The sequence below is a fragment of the Linepithema humile genome, chromosome 6 (assembly GCF_040581485.1).
Source record: "Linepithema humile isolate Giens D197 chromosome 6, Lhum_UNIL_v1.0, whole genome shotgun sequence".
In the NCBI taxonomy this organism is placed as follows: Eukaryota; Metazoa; Arthropoda; class Insecta; order Hymenoptera; family Formicidae; genus Linepithema; species Linepithema humile.
Genome location: NC_090133.1, coordinates 3243028 through 3264441, shown reverse-complemented (window position 1 = coordinate 3264441; position 21414 = coordinate 3243028). Strand labels below are relative to the sequence as shown.

General features: G+C 35.8%; 5 protein-coding genes across 5 annotated transcripts; 3 read left to right on the top strand and 2 right to left on the bottom strand.

Moving 5' to 3' along the window:
- Nucleotides 1-727: 727 nt before the first annotated feature.
- temp (protein prenyltransferase alpha subunit repeat-containing protein tempura) lies at nucleotides 728-6941 on the bottom strand. The gene is made up of 4 exons (XM_012364230.2): nucleotides 6821-6941; nucleotides 6636-6752; nucleotides 5781-6124; nucleotides 728-2727 (listed from the first exon to the last, which is right to left on the bottom strand). Exons 2-4 carry the CDS (start codon nucleotides 6744-6746, stop codon nucleotides 1485-1487), a joined length of 1698 nt encoding a protein of 565 aa, XP_012219653.1. The 5' UTR covers nucleotides 6747-6752; nucleotides 6821-6941; the 3' UTR covers nucleotides 728-1484.
- Nucleotides 6942-7075: 134 nt separating this feature from the next.
- Nucleotides 7076-8193, top strand: Tbca (Tubulin binding cofactor A). Its single transcript, XM_012364236.2, has 2 exons — nucleotides 7076-7407; nucleotides 7772-8193. The coding sequence occupies exons 1-2, from the start codon at nucleotides 7278-7280 to the stop codon at nucleotides 7993-7995; spliced, it is 354 nt and encodes a 117-aa protein (XP_012219659.1). The 5' UTR covers nucleotides 7076-7277; the 3' UTR covers nucleotides 7996-8193.
- A 5-nt stretch (nucleotides 8194-8198) lies between these two features.
- LOC105670618 (programmed cell death protein 7-like) lies at nucleotides 8199-9719 on the top strand. The gene is made up of 3 exons (XM_012364235.2): nucleotides 8199-9042; nucleotides 9238-9445; nucleotides 9526-9719. Exons 1-3 carry the CDS (start codon nucleotides 8199-8201, stop codon nucleotides 9647-9649), a joined length of 1176 nt encoding a protein of 391 aa, XP_012219658.1. The 3' UTR covers nucleotides 9650-9719.
- A 132-nt stretch (nucleotides 9720-9851) lies between these two features.
- On the bottom strand, nucleotides 9852-12718 carry LOC105670616 (U3 small nucleolar RNA-associated protein 15 homolog). The gene is made up of 5 exons (XM_012364232.2): nucleotides 12220-12718; nucleotides 11207-11789; nucleotides 10821-11041; nucleotides 10249-10687; nucleotides 9852-10173 (listed from the first exon to the last, which is right to left on the bottom strand). Exons 1-5 carry the CDS (start codon nucleotides 12307-12309, stop codon nucleotides 9929-9931), a joined length of 1578 nt encoding a protein of 525 aa, XP_012219655.1. The 5' UTR covers nucleotides 12310-12718; the 3' UTR covers nucleotides 9852-9928.
- Nucleotides 12719-12747: 29 nt separating this feature from the next.
- On the top strand, nucleotides 12748-21377 carry DCAF12 (DDB1 and CUL4 associated factor 12-like protein). Its single transcript, XM_012364233.2, has 7 exons — nucleotides 12748-13405; nucleotides 14824-15796; nucleotides 15872-16327; nucleotides 16421-16651; nucleotides 16868-17152; nucleotides 17230-17395; nucleotides 17618-21377. Exons 2-7 carry the CDS (start codon nucleotides 15711-15713, stop codon nucleotides 17771-17773), a joined length of 1380 nt encoding a protein of 459 aa, XP_012219656.1. The 5' UTR covers nucleotides 12748-13405; nucleotides 14824-15710; the 3' UTR covers nucleotides 17774-21377.
- The last annotated feature ends 37 nt before the right edge of the window (nucleotides 21378-21414 follow it).

Genomic DNA, 21414 nt, shown 5'->3' with positions numbered 1-21414 from the left:
TTCGAACTGAACTGAAAAAGTTGAAAGTTTATTTTTATTGTGCTTTGAGAAAAATAAATCGATGATTCACAACACCGACCACAGACATTCGCGGAAGACGTTTAACGCGCGTCGCAAAAGCGTGTGAATGCAAGTGTTAAGTGTGCGAATTATAAACCCGGCGAGTGCTCACGCCTCCGCTTCTAAAAGGGGAAGTCTTAAATTCAAGCGCGGAGTTTGTTTTCGCGAGTTTGCTTCGCAAGACCCAAACTATGTCACTGTAGTGCAACGCTCCCGTGAGACGTGATCCGCGACCGAAAACGATTCACGCCAGGGCGAATTGTGCGTGTATAGCGAGCGCTCGCGTGTGACTGAGGAGCGAGCCGTGCGTTAAAAAGTTGTAGGTTTATTTTGGCTATCGCGCCGTTTGCCAAAAGGCAAACACAGCTGACATTGGCGATGACATAGCGATCGTCGACGCGACGTCAAACGACATTTTCACGATAAGTTGTGATCGACACGCGAAACGTTTTTCGAGCGATTTTTGGGAACAATGCTCGGAGAAGCGGCGAAAAGGAACGTTTCTGGCGCAAACGAATAGGCCTTTTGCACGACACTTTGCAAGAATAATTCTATTTTTGCATTACAAACTATAAACATTGGGACTAAAATCTCAGCTGTACTTTTTGAAGGACTTGAACGGAAGAGGAGCGGACGTCAATGCGGAATGTTTCAGAAAAACACAATCTTAAAAAACTAGCATCTTCATTTTTTTTCTCGTTCAATTTCGTAACTATACATAATTGTTTTTCTCACAGATACTTCCGCACACTTCCCTTAGAGATCTTGTTCGGCGAGACAAATTTCCCTCTCTCGCATTTCTATATCTTCATGTTATATTCGATTTCGTCTTTACGTATCACTGGTGCGCATCGTCACAAACCTAATGTCGATAACGATTTAATTCCGCCTACGCACATTAAATCTTGCTTATGCTCCTAACGCTGTTGCTCCACGAATCGAGAATAATCCTTTGGCGCAAAATTAGAATATCTAGAATTGTGAAAAACTTTCTGTTCTAAATTTGTTCATAAATATACTTTTTGTCCTTGTAATACAAAAGCTGTTGCTAAATAAAAAAAAAGAATCAATCAAAAATTCTAAGTCAATCAACAACTAAATCTATCTGCTTCCCAAGAATCCTTTAAAATACATTACAAAAATAATGTACATCTACAAGTAATTTTCTTCTTGAAAACAAAAACAATTTTCTTATCAATATATATAAATAGAATTTAAAAATTGAATACTATTAGATGGCAATTACTAGAGACATCTTTAGAACACTTCAAGAAACCTTACGAACCTTACGAACCTTCTGAAAAAATACACGATACCTACAAGATCATGCGTTGCGCTTACGAGCTCTGACCCAAGTAAAACTTTACAATCGAGCAGCTTATCGCGACTTCTTTCAAGCTCAAAATTCCACACGCTAATTCCGATCATCGCAAGCCTATTCTCTCTAGATATTTGCAAAATCTCTCTACAAACAGTCTTTCCTGCGGACCGCGTTCGATCGCTGCCTTAATAATCTTGATGTTGTCGACGCAAAACGATTTCAAGAGTATCACATGAGCCGCTGTAAGTAGATCGTCGTCGGTGGTTAAGCGTTTGTCTCGAAAAAGTAACGGCGTGAGGAGCGGCTCGTCGCGGCATCGCGCATCCGACAATTCGTCGTCGCAGTAACAAGCGTTTCTCGCGTATGTGACAGTGAACAGGGCGAGCAAGTGCGCCAGGAACCTACGATGGCACCACAAGGTCTCGTGATTGTCGTACATGGTGATGAGCTGATCGTTGTGCCAACACTCCTCAGCCCAGTACGACAATGCTTTTAAATAACACCTAAATTTTCGGACGTCGACGGGCGAGTAATCGTAGCCGCCGTCGTGATGCGCGACGTCGCGAATACGCTCCAGCAACGTCCGCTCATCGTCGTCGGGTTGATGGAGATTCATATAAATGAACAGATGATGCCTAATCGAATCGTCGTCCGTTGTTTCGGGAGAGAACTCCGTCGCCGTTGTCGTCGCCGCCGCGAGCATGCACTTCCGCAGCAGGAACTGCCGGTAGGAATACGCGCTATGATCGGACACGTGTTGCCGGCACCAAGTGAGGCTGCTCCGCCACTCGCTCTCGAGGCTAGGATGTCGCAGGCCACGGGACTCGCAGAGCGTCACCAAGCGGCGGCGATAGCTCCACGCGTGGTAGTTGCTCGCGTAGCGATCGGCGCAGGTGTCCGCGAGCTCGAGCTCGGCGCTGACGAGGGGCGAGGTACCAGGTTCCGGAGGATGGGCGACGTCGACACGCTCGACGTCCAGGACCAGGGGCATCAGCCAGCTACGATACGCGAATGCCTCGAAGCTCTTCGGCGTGTTATAGAGCACCGGCCGAGTGAGGAAGAGCTCGTCGCGCGCGTCTAGCCTGCCGGCGCGCACAAGTTCCCGCCGCATGTTCCAGAACGTCGTCACGTTCGGATTGATCAGCAGTGCGCCCAGCAGCCACCTAGCCACGATGCTAGGCTCCTCGCGCCGCTGATGACGTGTCCGCCGATATTCCAACAGGCGACGATGGGCGTACGTGTAGAGCGGCTGAACGCACCACGACGCCAGGGCCAGACTGTCCCCCTGATGGAACACCGGCGAGCGATTCTCGTTGTCTTCCATCGGCAGGATCACGAAGCTCCTTCTGAGAAGGCAAAGTCGCAATCGTGAATTCCCTCTTTGTTCGGTGTCCGACTGAATCGTAAAGCAAAATGTTCGCAAAGGCTCTCTAAGGCTTGGTGAAACTTGTCTTTGTATTGGTGCAAAAGGAGAACAAATATCGCTTCGAAACATTGTGAACTGCATGCATTGACATTTTTTGTTATAAAAAAAATCTTCTAATAAAATGTGCACATTCTTCTTAATATTAAAATATTATTAGAGTGAATCTATGTCTAACATATCTTCTTTTTAATTTTTAATAATTCTTATTTTATTCTAATTCTAATTAAACTTTGTTTTAACTAATGTTATTAAGCAAATATTTTTAGTAAAATATAATAAATTCAATCACTATTTTTATAGTCTCAATGAATATAATGTAAAAAGCACAAAAATAAAATATAATAAAATGATTTGTGTGCTTTTTGCAACAAAAAATGTACTATAGTGCATTTATTGAGTAATTATTACTTCGATATTTCAATTAGCAATACTTTTAATACAATCGGCAATGTATCTAAGATTTAATAACAGTGTCGTTTGGCGCAATGCTGATATCGGTGCGAAACGTATCCAGTTAGCAGTCAGTAAATTTACAAATTTCGTTGTGCTCAAAACCTTGACATTCGTTGATCCCAAAGTTCAATCAACAATTAACTTAAGCTGTTAATTGCCAGTACAACGAACATAATTTGCAGAAACGTTTCTAACAATTATTTTCTAACTTCGATAAAATAGCATCGTGAAAGTAATTCGACATATTTAATTCTGATCAATATCGCAGAAACTCTAAAGTGTGTACATGTAGTAATAAGATTTTTAATAAAAATAATACAATATTTAAAAAAAAAATCCATAATCACGTATCAGAACTACCAGGCGCCGCGGAACCGGGGGGACAGACGGGGGGACAGACGGGGCGACCGTCCACCCAGAGATAATTCAGGGGGGGCTACGCCCCCCTGAGATTTTTCTGTTTTCTTCAGGTATTTCATGACCGAGAATATTGAGCATCAAATATTTACATCAAAAGTGGAAAAGTGGGTTATTTTTCTTTTCTTTTTTTTTCTTTTTCCTCTTTTTTTTTTTACTATTTACTCGTTCAATTGAAGTACACTATATAACGAAGAAAATTAAGCGCACGAAGTTAATTAGAACAAAAAATCTGTGCATATTTTTCGTACATTTATACTACCCACTGAGTGGCCTATTATATGGGTTTGAATGGAGTTACATACATATACATATTATGAATGTATTATGTATCCCCTTTATAAATTTTGTCCCCTCAGATGAAAAATATTTTCGCGGCGCCTGAGAACTACACTGTCTAATAAATTGCTTTCGAAAAGAGTCTATCGAAATACTGAAAACACATTATCGCGAGAGCAACTCTGTCGGTCGCCGACACAAGAACCGGACTCGATGAAAATAAACCAAGCAATTAATGGAGTCGCATTACGCAAGTGGAATTAAAGCTCGTAAACAAGCCACGATTATTAACGCTCGATGCTCCCCGGATGGCGCTACTTTATGGCGCGAGCGGCGGATGCAACCGATTATTTACCACGCACACCTCGACCCTGTTTCTGCCGCGTGCATTTTTTTCCACGCTTTCCTATATTTTTTTTCTAATCATAGTCACGAACGCAAATTTATTTTAATACCGAGGTCAACAACACTGAAGTGGTGAGATTAATAGTACTCTCAGTTTGAGATAAATTAAAATTGAATTTAATGAGTTTTTTATCTCTCACTCAAAATGAAATACTCGAAATTCCCGAAAGCGTACATTTCACTTGTACTGTTACGGGTTTAATTTTTAATTTCACGGGACATGTACTGAGCTATTTCTTTATATATATATATTCATTTGAATCCTAGCTTAAGAGAAGATTAGCTTTATTTACGCTCGAAGCAATTCAAATAGATTTAACATTGATTTTTTTACAACTAATAATTTGCAACGTGGCAATTTACAAACGTTTACATTAATTATTGTATAATTATTATGCTACAATTTTGAGGGACATAAAATATCATTAACAAATTTGAATAATTGTCAAAGATTACAAAAAAACATTGAAATCTAGTAACAAACGAGTCTCTATTTATTTCTTTGTGTAAGAACTCTTTTTTAAATAAATAAATCCGAACAAAGTTCATAGCATAGAATTTTTCAGTGATATCGGAGAAGTTAATATTGTATCATTTTGCTCCGTTTTTCTCTCTCAATGTTTCATAGATTACGATCAAGCGCAATCAATTGCAGTTGCAGCGCGTGTTCCGCGGTGGACTTACAGTCAACTTTGCAACTATTATTGCACGTTGCTGTAGCGGCGACGAGTCGCGTGGGCGAAAGCTCGCGCGCGAGATCGATCGTCGCGTTGAATCGCGAGGTCAATTCGCTACGTCTGACTACTTGTGCGATCGCGATGCACGCTTTTTCCTTCCCCCCCAAAGATTCCACCCACGCAACTGCGCGATCAAGCCCGCGGTATCACATTGGGGTGCGTGTTTTTGTTGTCGGTTTGCGGGTGATGCGGTATGAGCACCGAAACGGTGCACTTAGGAAGAGCATTTAGGTTAGGATTCCTCACTGCGACATTCGCGATGATTTCAAATCGATAATACGTCCATTCTTTCACTTTTCACATTTTTCATATTTTAAATGAAACAAGTATGTATATTAAGGATCTAGATAGGGAAAAACGGAGGGAACAAAACTGTTGCGAGGTGTGGAAAGTCAACTAAAAATAGCAAACCTAATGTTACAAATTATGGAGCGTTACTTTCATAACCACAAAGATTAAAATTGTTGTAAGCTACACCGAATTTAAATATCATAGACACATAAGAGTGACCCTTCTGCGTTTAGCCGTGACAATAAAAATGTGACAATCGGTGCAAGGGCGTTTTTCGTGCACTTCGTAGATTGGAAATTCAGTTTGCCGGAACTTTGCCGGTTTCGATTCTTGACTATAAGATGTAGATGTGAGAAAGGAAATAGATGGAAAAAGGAAAGGAAACACTCACATAGTAGGATTCCTCCTGATTGTGTTCTCGATGTCGCGGAGGATCTTCTCGGCGGCCGGGAACTCGTTGTCCACCATCGTACGAGCCGTATCAACATCTCCCTCGTGGATGTAACAATCGACAGCGGACGCGCCAGTGACCACAGCACCCTCGCGTCCTTTCTCTCTCTTTCTGTCTTGCCGCGTCCGCACGACACGTCCCGTGTGGTGTACAACGGTGCGGCACTTCGCTCTGCGGAAGCGCTGACGGAGTGCGGCAGGCACGCTTAGCTGCGCGCGGCGCCAAATCGGGCCGGGCGCGCCGCTCAGGTTCGCCAACCTTACGCGTTCGATACATGGACCCGGCTTCACATTCGACCATGGAAAAGATCGAATAACATAGATCGAATGCATAAATTTTCGCGAAAGTTGATAAAATACAAATATTTCTTAATCAATATTCCAAAAATTCACACTTAAATTTCAGATTTTATGCAAATCGATTTCGAATACTTGATATGAGCTATTAAAATCAAACTTTCACGAGATTTTTCATTACTACATATATAATTTTGTTAATATCAACTATAATGCATCACGTTTGCTCAAATAGCAAGCGATCATCTAACGTTATTTTGACGTCATAATAACCGATTAAGTTTAAATTATTAATTAGAACAAAAAGAAGTCGGACCGCTTGTTACTTCGATCCTCAATACATTTTATTGTCTTCCGAAAAATCATCACACTACGAATAATCGCCATTAAAGGTTGCCATTCAGATAAGGTGCCATTAATGGTCGTTATTGACATTAGACAACGTGTACAAAATTCATTCAATGTCTTATCGCGCTTTGATAACGATAATTATACGTACCACGTATGCTCGTTGTATGATTGAAGATTCACATCCTCCGTTTAAAATATCACCTTTCAACAATACATGTAAATATCGTTCCAACAGATATGTGAACATAGTACCTGTCATGCGTCACTGCATTAAAGAAAATATAAATTATGCATGACAGATGCTAAATTTCTAAATTATTCATGAATTTTTACCTTTATCGTGACGAAACCTAAACAGCGTCACGCGCCATGAACGAGAAAGAACGAAAGTGCTGCCAGTGCTACCACCAGTATTGTCGGATTAGGGTATATTCACACAAACTTGCATAGACGCAAAACATAAGCATAAGGATATGGGTTGATTCGTAAGAAGGTGCGTAAGAAAATGGACCAATCTTTATGCGCTATGTTTGACAAGATTGCACAATATCGAACGAAATTGACCGTTCGAAATCTATTGCGATCCAACGTGAAGTGCGTGCGCGAAGTCAATACATAACCCCATCGTGTGCAGTGTTGAATACAATCTTATTTTTCTTGACTCATCTTGCCTAATAAGGCAAAAAAAAAGAAAACGAAGGAACACTCGACTCTTAACGTGTACGAATCCACACTTCTTTCGTTTTCACGTTTAAACGGGTTAAAAATCCGCGCGAACGTGCGATAAATAATGTCTGATCCGCGTATTAGAACACTCAAGATTAAAACAGGAGTAGTGAAACGCCTCGCGAAAGAAAAAGTCACGTACGAGAAAGAAGCGGCACATCAACGCGAAAGGATACAAAAATTGAAAGAGCAGGGTGAGAATCATTTCTAACCACGAAGAAAGAAAGTTCAATTCCGCACACTAAGCATGTGGCATTGAAATGTTTTATTTTAGCTGCGTAATATATTCGATGACTCACAGCTAGATTTGCTTCATTATAATGAGTTGAAATTTAATTTATAACATTTAAATATGTTTTCATTAAAATTTTTATGTGTTTTTAATAATATCTAGTTGCTTTTTCCGACATTAACTTTTTTTACTTTTAATGTTATTTTTTTTTTTTTATTTCGATGTTTACAAAATACTATTGTACTACTTTTTACATAATACTATTGTATTGCTACAAAACAATTTTATTTGTATTTATAATAATGTCTTATTATGTCTTATTGCAGATAAAGATGGCTATGATATAAAGAAGCAAGAGGAGGTGCTTCAAGAATCTCTTATGATGGTACCAGATTGTCAAAGACGTCTTGTTAAAGCATTTGAGGAACTCAAAAAGATATTAGATACAGAGGAAGATTTGAAAGAACTTGAGGATTATATCGAAGCGGAGAAAGTGTTGCAGGAGGCAGAAGCACAGCTACCGAAAGAAGGAAATATCTTAGATAGATAGATATATATATCTCTTAGATAGATGTGTTAAAAAGTGCTCTGATGACTGGTGATTCCACTAAATTCTTAAATATTCAATAGTATTATTTCTCACTTTTGCTAATCCTTTATGATTCAAACAGACTAATTTTACACATTAATGTTATAGTCATTTCATTTTTTATTCTTATTATTCCTAATTGAGTACACATCTATAAAAGAAATATGTATAGTAATCAACCTTTCCAGCAAAATGCTGGACAGTCTTATGAGAATATGCATTTTAACATGTATTATCCAATAACTCAACAACCATTTGCATATGATACAAATTACAGCAGGAATATGCATTATAATGTTTATTCAAGCCATGTAACATGTGATAACAGTACAGTTAATAACGCGACATCAATCGATAGAATAAGGGCGCGACAAGAAGATGAAAAGGCCATTGAACAATTCCTCCAACAAACTAAATTGCAAGTTCCTATCAAAAGCAAACAGAAAGATCAATTTAAAATCGCGACTATCAAGAGCGCATTGATATCAGCGGTTAAATTAAATAAGAAACTTGAGGCAGTTTGCGCAGAACTCAAAGACAATGTTGATTTACCAGAAGCGGAATGGCAGGAGAAGGTCAGCGCATGCAATATTACAAAACGTGAAATCTCCGAAATATTGAAAACTCTAAAAGAAACTGGTTTTATGAATAAAGTTAAGCAAGATCTAAAGAAACGCGAGAAAAAACGCATGAGAGAACGGCTTAGAAGAGAAAAGTGGAAAAAGGAGAAATTAATGAAGGAAGAAAGAAGAACGAGGATGCATACAGAAGCTGATTCATGGATTCGAAAAGAACAAGCGGTAATCGAGCGAGAAAAACAAGAGCAAAGCTTGCGCAAAGATGCAGATATGATTTTATCCGACGTTCGTAGCAAGAGAAGCGATGCACGAAAGTATCTAGGAATTTTGCAAGAATTACAGAACTTACGAAAAGTAAAAGTGAATATCGCTCGAGCGAGAGGCGAGAATTTGCCTTCAGCAGCTGATGAAGCCTTTAATAATTCCATCAGTAATGTTATTTTATTACTATAAAATGCATTTTTGCGAAAAAATTATGAATTTTTCAAAAATATATCTTACATATTGTATATAATAGAATATTCTCTAAAAATAAAATAAAAATAATTTTTTACTCACATTTTTCGCAAAAGTGATATAAATTATATTAATTATTTTAAATAATAAATAATAATATATGTTACAGCTAAGTTAACAGAACAATGGACTATTTTGGATCGCAACTATGCAACAGAAGAACAGGAATTGAAATTGATGCTGAAGACAGATAACGAAAAGAGAATCGAAAAACAAACGCAAAATTTATTTGACGATTGGGAGAATGTGTTATTTGGCACAAATATATTGACTGCTGAGCAATCTTACAAGGATGTGAATAGTTTTATTATAATTCGGTATATATTCAATGTTGAACAATCAATCTTGAGTAATATATCAAAAATACTTTTTTAATCAAAAAATGTTTGCATTTTAGTACGGCCTGGGATAAATTCATAAGTTCTGAAAACGCTGCAACAACGATTCCGATTGGATGGATAGTGCCTGAAAAACCATCTTCTGCTGCTTGGCAAAAATGTCTCAACAAGGAGACTTCTTGAAATAAGTGAATGTGTCAATATAATTTTACTTAACAAAATAAAAACCAATTTCCTACGATAACATTATAAACGACGCGAATTATTACATTACGATATCATTTGCCATGTTTGATCCTGCAAAAGTTGTCGAAAAAATCAAAAAATTTGGAAAAAAACCGATTGCTACAAATGGGGAATATTTCAATTATCTCTTTCTTTTCAGTTATTTCAGAAAAATTCAATTATTATTTTATTGCAAAATTATATACAAAAAACATTATTTTACACTGGACAATATGTTTATGCTATACTCAAGACAAGATCTCTTTCTGTCTGAGCGGCATTTGACGGCTCCAAGCTCTGACTATCTTTTACAGCAGAAATCGAAGAAACCGATTCTGCACTGGACAATACCATTTGCATGGAACCTTGCAATTCTGCCAAAGCTGTAATTAACTGTTCCTCTTCTTGTAGTTTTTGCGCTAATATCGTGAACATTTTCCGAGATTCTTCCGAAAGTTCGTCTAAGTGGTCCTCGTATACATCTGTTAAGACAGAAAATTTTATTAAAGAGACGAGATCTTAAGAGAAAATCCAAAAAAATAATATTTAAAACCTACCTAATAAAACGTTTGAAACATGTAACAACACTCGGCCGAAACGAATGCTACCGATATATTTGTTCAAGAACTTGATGATATTAACCAGTGATTTGCCATCCCTACCAGCTAAAGCTCGTCTTAAGCCTTCCCTTCTGATAAGCTCTTGTGTAAGTGCGACGGTGACATGCGGCATTTTATTAACCACATAATTCATCATGACGCAATCGAGTGCCTTACTGTATTGAAACTTTCGCAAACAAGCATCGTGCTTGCTCATTATTTCTTTGACTTCCTGCTGCACAACCACGTCAATACTTCGCACGTGCAGATTTTCGCCTGCGTGCCTGTACGACACCTTTTTCCGTTTCGGTTTCACAACATCCTTCACGTCTTCTTCGCGTCTCCTCACAGAAATCAAACCGTCCACCATACCGGCTACGACTGTCTCGTCACCAGCCTGTAATTTAATGTTAATGCAATTAATTACATCCATTATTCTGAATTGCTTAATTTAATAATTTCTGAAGATTAAATAAATATGGATGCAAGCGTAGATGTCAATAAAAATCAATGAATGAATGTATTCTTACACTAATTCCTATGCTAAGAACCGCATTAGGATAATCCAAAGTATGAAGTGTCTTGTATGTTCCAGCATCGTAGACTTTAACATGCCTATCCAATGAACCAGACAATATTCTATGGCCATCGGAGGCAATTTTCAAGCAAGTGACCGTTTTGTGATGTTGAGTAATTTTAGCAAGTAACTTGCCACCTGTTAGAGCGTCCCACACTTTGATATCCGTTCCACCTAAAAATTGCAAGTAAATATTTTTGTACATAAAACATTAATCCCTTAAAATTATACATCATAAAAAATCGTATATTAATGTAAAAAATCAATTTTATTAAATTATAATCAGTATGTGCATCAAGCAATTATTATATAAATTAATTTAGAGCATATTATACATACCTGCAGATAAGAATATTCCTCCAGTTGGCAAAAAGAGTAAACTTTCCACTGGCGCATCATGATTGACACTGAGTATCTTTTTATTTGTTCTGCTATCATACATATGTATGATCTTGTCATATCCACCAGATAATAATACATCAGTAGACACAGGGCTCACAGCACCAGCTCTGATATAATCAGTATGTTCATTAAAACTCATCAGCTGTTTTTCACTAGGTATATCCCATAATATTACGGTTTTATCGTCAGAGAATGAAGCTATGTGATGGTCATCAGCTGTGAAAAAAGCTCTATGCACCGCAGCCTTATGTCCAGAAAAAAGACGTAACATGCTATTTGAACCAATATTAAAGAGTCTAACCACTGTTTCCTCTCCACCGGCACACAGCAGTTTGCCATCTCTACGGAAACAACCTCCATATGCAGCTTCTTTAAATCTGCTGTACGTTTTTGTGACCAACTTTGTGATAGGATTATATACCTGCACTCGTACAGAGCAGGTAACTGCAAAATAATGAGGCTCTACAGGAGAAAAGTCAATGTAGTCTATTGGGCCAAATTCTTTGACTAAAACTGGAGGCTGTAAATATATAATTATAATATATTATTATTATTATATATTTCTTAATATATAAATTTACTTGACGTGTATGCAACAGAAATTAAAAATTCTAAGGCTTTCTTAAGAGCAATGTAAATATACAATTGATTTTATGTAAAAAATCAGTAGTTCATAATGTAAAATATTTCTAAATTATAATATAATTTAAAATTATAATAAATACAAATTCATATATTTATTTTATAAAAAATATGTACATGTTCAGGAAACAATTTTAATTTAATCTTTCATGAATAAAACCAATATATATTGCTGAAGATGTAAGCAGAAAAAAAACTCCAAAAAGCGACATGCAAGTCTATAGGTTATGTTACATACACGTGGATGCAATGTTGATAAAAATTATTTTGCATCACTTCCTTTACTTAAATAAATCTTAACTACGTACTGTGTATTTCTTCCAATATATGTTATCTTCTGTTAATTCCGGCCCCGCTCTGGTAAACACTTTAGTATTTATTTTCTTGAACGACGCCATCTTTTAAAAAATAGCTATCATATTCATTAAGTATAAAAAATGCGAAGACACGTAGTAAAAGCCGTGTTTCAATATACACTGCCAGTGCTGGCAGTATTGAAATGTCGTTCCATTATTGGCGTGCGATGCAATGTAACAGCATTTATTAGGGTGGTATTCATAATTTGTTCTTACATCAGAAAAAAATCTATATTTTAAACAATTAGAAATAATTTTCAAAAATAATAAATGCAATTTTAATTTTTTTTTTAAACAAAATAGCAATAAAATGGAAAGAAAGACAGAATGTATATCCCCATCTTTGTCACTCAGTTGGTGCCACGATTTGAACTTCAAGGCATCTCTAGGTTTATAAGCTCTATGCTCGAAATGAACATTGTCGTTTTAAACCATAGAGGGGGAAGGGGAGTTCAGACGATCCGAGCAAAGATAGGAGAGGGGGACACAAGCTGATGTTGACAGTTGGAAAATGCACGTGGTGGAAAACTCCTATAAATCATCATGCACGTATTGACGATGCTGATCGCTTAAATCATGATATTGCAATAAACATTACCATTCCCCGAGTTACGATCGGAATAGTATTGACGCTTTGTCGGTGTACTTGGGTTATTAAGGCGCTGAAGTGTCGCTTTCAACATGGCGGTACCGTTCGTGCAGTCACCCCGTACGTTTCTCTGCTTATCATGACGACGCTGGATCATCCCGACTGCGCGCAATCACTTCGCATTCCCGGCTTAACGGCTCTCGGAATTTCGCACGAACGACGCCCGTGAACATCTGATAAGCAAGTGAGGTTATATGTGACATTTCGCAATACATTTGTCGAGAACAATCGAGGCACAAGGCATCGCTCACGACCAGTTGACCTTCCGTTGCAAAGCGTGGACTTTACAAAGCTGCGTCCCAAAACCAGGACTGATATCGTGTTGCCTGCCTTGATATTCATAGTTGGTTTCCATCGAGTTAGAAAAAAGAGAAGATCTTTTGAGGTCTTGCCCGTCTTGACCCGTGCCGCGGCCCATCTAACATAAATCTTCGCACCGCAACTCTCTTTTCGCATTGTTTTCCTGCGAAAAATCTACTTACTGGAGCGGTAAGTAGTAGCAACAAACTGGACAAAATAGAAATTCCTGTCCTTTGTTTTTAATGATTATGGATTTTCGAGATGGATAATCAAGCTTATTGTTCATTACTTAGTTCAGAAATGCCATCTAGGCAAAGCTGAGATTTGCATGACATAAAGATAGAGAGAGAGAGAGAAAGAAAGAGAGAGAATGTCTGTGTGTGTGTGTGTGTGTGTATGTGTGTGTATGTGTACATGTGAGAGAGAGAGAGAGAGACATGAAGAAAATGACTTTTATATCTTTCAAATATAAATATTTATAAAGATAAGAGAAAAACATTTTTTTAAGAATTTTTTTAAAACTATTATTTGTTTATTATAAAAACTATTTTGTGTATGTTGCTTTGTCTTACAAGATAAAAGTTCTTATTTTTCTTATATATTTTCTTGTTGAATAATATTAAGATTTCTTCAAAACTTTTAATTTATTATTATATTTATTATTTTTTCGGAAACACTACATATTTTAAAGAATTTTAATGATTAAATTAGAGAAAAAGACTGTTTGTGTGTATATGGAACTTTTATTGCTTCAGTTTTTTTTTATCAAGAAGGACTGGTTTATCAATCTTCCCTGTACACACTCATTCCTCCATATTATCTATATCTTGTACTATTCTTCCTACTCCTTTTCACTGTTAATAATTCCAAGTCTTTTATCCTATCTATTACTAACCACTCTTTCCTCCCTTAGTGACTTTTATCCTAGTCATAGATACATTTTATTCAACTAATATTTACTACAATACAATTAATAAGCCTCTATTCCTCTTTTTTTTTCCTAACCTTGTTAAATCTATGATCGTAATACATTAATTGTCCAGCAGTGTACACTTTTCATAGCCTCTTTTTGTTCCTATCGCTGTCTATGCTCCTTCTTTGACTCTTATTTTTTTTTTTTTTCTTCCTTTCTCCTTTCATTATTTTTCTTTCTGTCCAGCTCTTTATTTTAGTTCTCTCTGCTCTTCATATTCTAGTTGCTGCTCTCCATGGCCTCCTCTGGATCTTCCAGTGATTTTATATGGTAGATTTCCATTCCTATCTCTTATTATTTTTTGTTGTCGTCTTTTACCTCGACCTTTTCAATCTTCCATTGTTTACTTTTGTTGTTAAATTCTGTGGCCATTCTTGGACCTTCCTCGTTGCCATTGCCTCTTGAACCGTTTTAAGTTTTCTCATTCTTCTTTATCCATCCTTCCTTTTCTTCCTCTTACTACACTCCTCAGTTTTTTTTATCCCTCTGTTTAACTTTTCTTCTACGCTTATGTAGGCTCCTCTGCCTTCTGTTTTCGCATTTAAAAGACTGCTTATATAATAATTAAGAAATACACGAAAATATAAGAATTTGTAAAAATTATGCTGACTGATTTTTTTATTGACTTTTCTAGATTAAAAGTCACTTGTTGAAGATACTTTGCACTGGTGAATGTGCTGTGTGTCAGGCCACCTACAGATTATCTCTAAATAAATAAAACTACATGTAGAATATTCCTCGCAATATTATGAATTTACACACACATACACATTGATTGGAGAGTTTTATTTAATATACGATAAAATAATCCAATTAATTGCACTTAAGAATACTTATAATAAACTTGCATAAAACAGGAGTAATAGAATAGTTAGATTAATTTATAGAACAAGAAGTTTTGTTAATGTTTTCATTGTAGAAATAAAAGTGTCAGAAGCTATTTTTATTAGCTACAAAAGGATTCAATTTGTATATCATATAAATGGTTAGTAATTAATAAATAGTAAAATCAAAAAGTGCTGTAAGTAGCTTAGTCTTCTCACTACATTTATTTAGTGCAACTTTAATAATAGATTTTAGTCTATTGTGCCTCCTTGTTTATCACTGGTTACTTATCTCTTTGCCAAAGGAGAAGCACAGCCTCTTTTTGAGCTTCTCTAAATCTTTAAAGTTTATTAAGACATAGAGATATTTACGATCTGACAGTAAATGTATCAATTAGTATTATTATAACTTGCCAAAATTTTGTAAATAAATATTTAGGTAAAATAAATAAAAGGAGAAAGAAAGAAAACGATAGATACAATAGCTTGCAAGAGACTGATACGAAACGAAACAATTATTCAAGTTGTATGTTATTGACATACAATTATTTCCTCTGTATTTGGCATAAATAACTTACATCTAATATTGTTTTTTGCTAAAATATATATATAAATTTTTCCTATTCGGTAATAATACTCCGTGTTCTTTGCAAGTTGCCTGAAAGTTGTAAAGTCTATTAAACCTTTAATTAGAATAATGGCTGAGACACTAAGAACAGCTGTATACGGAAGACAGCCTCCGTGCGCCAGTAATAGCAGATTGGTGGAGCGGCGGACTAAGAGGTAAATATAACAAAATTGTTAATGTGAAAGTTTCAAGGTGTCCTGTATTCTTATTAAATTTTTCGTTTGTTTCAGAGTGGCGTTGCGACACGAGAGAAATCGGAAACCGGACAAGCCGGACGATTTTGTGTGTTATGAGTCGAGTGATGACGAAACCGAGACGGTTATCGAGGGCAAACAATTTCTGAGGACGTCGTTTAACTTTGTGGATTATGTGCGCGCGCGAGAAACGAATACGCATGAAGTGCGAAAGATAAATCAAGAATATGGCTCCCGGCATATATTGACGCACGATCTGTTTAAAGAGTATTCGGTTAGTCTGAACAACATGAACAAAGTATTCTGTTCGCAATGGTTGAGCGACAGGCAAGTGGTGTTTGGTACAAAATGCAACAAGCTCATGGTTTACGATGTGGCGACGCAGAAGCTAGATCAGATCCCGTCTCTTCATGGAAGACAGCTCAGTCCAGGCGGTAACGTTATGCCCGAACAGCAATGCGGCATTCATTCCGTTCAAATCAATCCCTCGAGGTGATTCTGCTCTCTTTCTCATCCTTAACAGCCACAACACCTGCAGAAACAAAATGACTTCAAGTGCTGATCCATATTATTTCTGTCTTGTAGAACACTTTTATCCACCGGAGCGAGAAATAGTAACGAAATAGCGATATATAGATTACCGACTCTGGATCCGGTTTGTGTCGGCGAGGGCGGCCACAGGGATTGGGTGTTCGACATGTGCTGGTTGGACGATGAGTTTTTAGTATCGGGCTCTAGAGACACGAAAATGGCGTTGTGGCGTATCGACAGTGATCTCGCTGAATCTCCGGACAAAGCGGATGTGCCTACACATAGGTAACAAATATACAATTAACGATAAAGAAAGCTCTTTTACCATTGTTTGTCTTTGAGAAATTGCATTTTACGCTACACAATTAAAATCTCGGTCTTAGATTATAATAATAAAAGAAAAAAAAACAATGGAGAATTAGAAATATATTTTAATAATAGTTATAGTATATTATCAATAATATTCGTAATTTTTAATGATAATTATCGTCTACTGTTTAGGTTGATTCAGCCTGTCTGTGTAAAAGAATGCAAGTCCGCTCAGAAAGTACGAGCGCTAGCATTCAATAAAGCATATAAAGAGATTGCAGCCCTGACGCTCAATAGTTTTATACATATCTGGTCGGCCGAATCATTCAAGCAGAAAATATCCAGAAAACTGCCAGCCTGTCAAGAGAACGTTTGTCTCGCCGTACAAGACGATGGTGTCTACGCAATTGGATGCAGATCTTACACTCTTCTTTTAGACGCACGTACTTTACAACCAATTAAAAAAATACCATCGAGGTAAATAACGCTTTTTTCTCTTTTTCTCGATATATCTTAACTTTGTTTAATAATACAAATAAATTTTTTTTATACAGATACAGCGGTTGCGGTATTAGATCAGCAAGTTTTCAAGGGTCCGTTTTAACTATTGGAACCGGTTTAGGAATGCTTATGTTTTATGATGTTAGAGCTCAGAAATATCTGGAGTCTTCTATAAACTCTAATAGAACTGTTGTATTAAAAGCTTCGAAAGGATACGTGGTAAGTCTTGTTGTATTATCTAAAAACAGCGGCTAAAAAATTAATACGTTGATAAAAAGTTAAATACTTACTGCATTCTGCAACAATTAACATAATGCGAAATTGAGATGTTTCATTCGAGCGATTAAGATTTCCGAAAATGTGTCAATCATAAATACAATGTATTTTATGCATTATTATGGAAAAACTTACGTGTTTATTCTGAGAATTGCGTGTTATTAGTTTCCAGATGAAGAATACATAGACGGTTTCCAGAATGTGAAGTACACCCCCGCTATTTATACACATTGTTACGACGCATCAGGTACCAGGCTATTTACGGCGGGCGGCCCATTGCCCGCGAATTTGTATGGCAACTATGCAGGATTATGGCAATGAAGGTTTAAGGTTAAGTGAATGAACTTAGTAATTGCTAAATTAAACGATTAGAATATAAGTTGTATGTGTGTCATGAAAGGTCTGATGCCTGTTTAGGTAGTCTGTTTATTTGAGAATTTGGCTATGTGTGTATGTTTAACATTTTTCATTAATTTAATGATTCTGGTCTCGACAAGACGATAAATTTGTCAAATTTGTCAAAAATTTCTTGAATTATTTTGACAAATTATTTTGACTTGTTGAGTTCTTTCTCTTTTTATAAATGATTAATCATACATCAAAATGTGCTAGAAGCAATAATTTATTATGTTACAGTAATTTCATTATTGTATATTGAGTGATGTAGAAGTCTTTTTTCTTTTTTTTTCTTCTGTAGCATATCTTTTTAATTTCAATAATATATGACAATTCGATATCCCACTAATTTACAAAATACAATTTTTTAAAATAAAATATAATTTTAATAAAATATTTTTAAATATAATTTTTTAAATAATGATCAGTGTTAATTTTTTACAATTTTAAGTTTTTACAATTTATAAACAAATATTACAATCAAAATACAATTTAAAAAAATTTTTTTTAAATTTGTGTAATCAAAATTGTATTTTGATCACTTTTATTACGTATGAATCATGATTGAAAAATAATTATTTCAATCTATTTAGATATTATGTGATTAACATAAATGATGCTTCACTGATTCATAAACATAACCAGTCTTTCGAACAATCACGGTGCAATTAGACGTTTTCACGTCAATAATATTAAAAAGTGATATAAATTTTATCACTCGATATTTATAAAAATACGTGGAAAAATTATTTAGAATTATAATGAATTTTTTTTATTTAAATATTTAAATTATTTTACTTTATTAAAAAACAATAATAAAATATCGAATTTTTAACACAAAAATTTTTATTTACATTTAATTTCCTAAGTTTTATTTTAATTGAAGTTGGACTAGACAGAAAAAATTACCGCTAAAATTCTGTATCATAATTGTATTCTAAAAATAGTTAAAAGATATAATAATCTGCAGTTAAATTGTTTCTCAGAATGTCTATATTCGTAGAAGTACATTCATCAAACATCCTTTTTTTTTTTTTTTTATCTGAGCTTAATGAAGTAAATATTTTAAATAATCTATGAAATTTTATGTTGTTAAGTAAGCGAATTTGTGATTCATAATTTCTGCATACAAATATGATACAATCTATACATTGTATGCGTTGTTACTATTTTCAGAATGTTGTAATGCAATTGATTAATACGCTGAAGGTTTCTCAAAGATGTGTGGCTGATTTGATTCGAGATGATAATGTACACGGATCTTCTTAGGTATATACAATGCGAATGATAGCTTGAACAAAAGCTTTAACAAGAAAATCAATTATATGTATATACTCAATATAAAATCAATTTATATATATATCAATTTATATATATATATATATATATATAAATTGATTTTTTAATAATAATAAATAAGTGTGTGTGTGTGTGTGGGTGTGTATGTGTGTGTGTGTGTGTGTATATATATATATATATATATATATATATATATATATATATATATATATATATATATATATATATATATATATATACATATATATACTTATTTATTATTATTAAGTACTTATTTATGGGATATTGTGTTATATATGTATACAAGTATAAATGAAAGAAAAAAAAATTACTGTCAACGAACAATATTCCGATGAATATTAAGTTTTATCAAATACAAACTATCGAGTTGAAATTGAAACACCGGCCTCAAGACAGCAGCAATGAACTTTTTGGTATCTAAACTTATTTTAGCATAATGATATTAATAAATTTTTACCTGCATATTGCTATCTCATGTATTACGACGTCGCAAAATAATCCTGATTGTGAAATCGATTTTTTACTAGAATTAACTACATGTCCGGCAAAGAGTGTTATTTAATAATGCTAGTTTAAAATAAAACGATTCTAAATTAAATGGCACAATAATCTTAGAAATATTTTTATCTAAGAGTATTATTTGATATTCGTTTGCCCCAATTGCAGCTTTAGCCCCGAATTAGTCGTGTCTTTTAGTCAGCATTTGATATTTAACTGATATTGAGTTTCGCGCGAGTATAAACTGTATCGTTCAAGTTTGACCAAGCTCGTTGCCAATCGCCAACGCCTTTGCCACAACGTTTGGCACGCTAGAGAGTATTATCGATGTACGAGTCGCGTGCATTTAGTAACGAAGACGTCTGTATGCACGATCTGTGATTGTATAAACGCCGTTTCATTATGTGCAATCGAGCGAGTGAGTGAGTGAGTGACAGTGAGAAAGAGGGAGAGAAAGAAAGAAAGAGAGAGTATTCGTTTCTAGTATATACGTGCATGTACTACATCCTTGTTTCATCTCACCAAGTATCTTATAATAATTAACATTAGTCGATAGAGTCCGACGGTTTCAGTCGAACAAGCTCAAACTCGATTCAGGAAGTAAGTTGCGCGGTTTAGCGTATATATGCCGTACAATGCGGCGCGCGAAATAAAGATTCATCCATTAATCATCATGCGATACCCGGAATCGCTTTTGGACCGTTTCAGCTGCGTAAGGATTGACGACATCATCGTCGTTCATCGATAATGAACATCGCCGCTGAACTGTCATACTACAAAAGTGTATGTTAACAAAATATATTCCCAAACCGCACACATACTTGTGAGATTATGAGTTGTTAACATATGATAATTGAATCTCATGATACCACGTAATATAGGTAAATGTGTGCATTGTATCCGATAGCTCTTGTAGTCCCACAGATACACGCTCATCTCTCTACGTAATAAGCGACTCCATATGCATATAGAGTTTCACTTGAGAAGCGTTAAAGCCGCACGGGCACTCGTTTTTCGTCAGAATGAAAAAAAAAGGGTGAAAGAGAAGATCCGTCGTTGTAGCATAATCTCACCGGGTAATAGCTTTCGCCACACTAATGCGTTCATATATATTTCTAGACGTTTAAATACAATATTTTAACGCCATCGGCGGTTGAAATATTGCATGTAGAAATTTGTAAGTATCATACTTCCGACAGGTAATTGAAATTCTTTACCGAAACAGTTCACAGCATCTAATAGCCTATTTTTATAAACGAGCAATAGTTTTTACGGATAGCTCCTCGAGACCTTTCTTGGCATCGATTCTTTCGAACACGCATCAAGAATGACATAAATACAAACCTGGAATTCAGACTGCTGCCACTTTCAGTGCATCTTGATTCATAGAACACACAGTAAATAGATGAACAGTGGTTGGCGATTTTATATTTAGGACGCGAAAATACGTGTAAATGTATGCAGTGCGGTCCTCTCTTCAGTCTCTTGTCTTCTCAACAGCCGCAACAGAAAGCTATCACAGTGGCAGGGTTTGAATGGTGACTTTTGATAATTTACCGTAACGCGAGAAAAGAGAAAAGGATACCCTTGCACGCGCACTGCGATTCGATCGGATGATGAAAAGGGCGGATGAACTATATCATTGTAACTTTATATATGTGCGACTTCGTATATATCTATGTAAATAAATATACCAAGCTCTTGAGACTGACACGTCGTTTACCCTCCCTTTTCCTTCTCGGGTCGTA

Coding starts and splice junctions, on each gene's coding strand:
- temp (XM_012364230.2), bottom strand. CDS start 6,746: ATGACAGGTACTATGTTCACATATCTGTTGGAACGATATTTACATGTA. Junction 6,125..6,635: donor TCATACAACGAGCATACGTG/GTACGTATAATT, acceptor TCGAATGTGAAG/CCGGGTCCATGTATCGAACG. Junction 2,728..5,780: donor ATCAGGAGGAATCCTACTAT/GTGAGTGTTTCC, acceptor TTGCCTTCTCAG/AAGGAGCTTCGTGATCCTGC.
- Tbca (XM_012364236.2), top strand. CDS start 7,278: ATGTCTGATCCGCGTATTAGAACACTCAAGATTAAAACAGGAGTAGTG. Junction 7,408..7,771: donor ACAAAAATTGAAAGAGCAGG/GTGAGAATCATT, acceptor GTCTTATTGCAG/ATAAAGATGGCTATGATATA.
- LOC105670618 (XM_012364235.2), top strand. CDS start 8,199: ATGTATAGTAATCAACCTTTCCAGCAAAATGCTGGACAGTCTTATGAG. Junction 9,043..9,237: donor AGCCTTTAATAATTCCATCA/GTAATGTTATTT, acceptor TATATGTTACAG/CTAAGTTAACAGAACAATGG. Junction 9,446..9,525: donor AATAGTTTTATTATAATTCG/GTATATATTCAA, acceptor TTTGCATTTTAG/TACGGCCTGGGATAAATTCA.
- LOC105670616 (XM_012364232.2), bottom strand. CDS start 12,309: ATGGCGTCGTTCAAGAAAATAAATACTAAAGTGTTTACCAGAGCGGGG. Junction 11,790..12,219: donor TATATTGGAAGAAATACACA/GTACGTAGTTAA, acceptor ATATATTTACAG/CCTCCAGTTTTAGTCAAAGA. Junction 10,688..10,820: donor TTCTTAGCATAGGAATTAGT/GTAAGAATACAT, acceptor ATTAAATTACAG/GCTGGTGACGAGACAGTCGT.
- DCAF12 (XM_012364233.2), top strand. CDS start 15,711: ATGGCTGAGACACTAAGAACAGCTGTATACGGAAGACAGCCTCCGTGC. Junction 16,652..16,867: donor GCGGATGTGCCTACACATAG/GTAACAAATATA, acceptor TCTACTGTTTAG/GTTGATTCAGCCTGTCTGTG. Junction 17,396..17,617: donor AAGCTTCGAAAGGATACGTG/GTAAGTCTTGTT, acceptor GCGTGTTATTAG/TTTCCAGATGAAGAATACAT.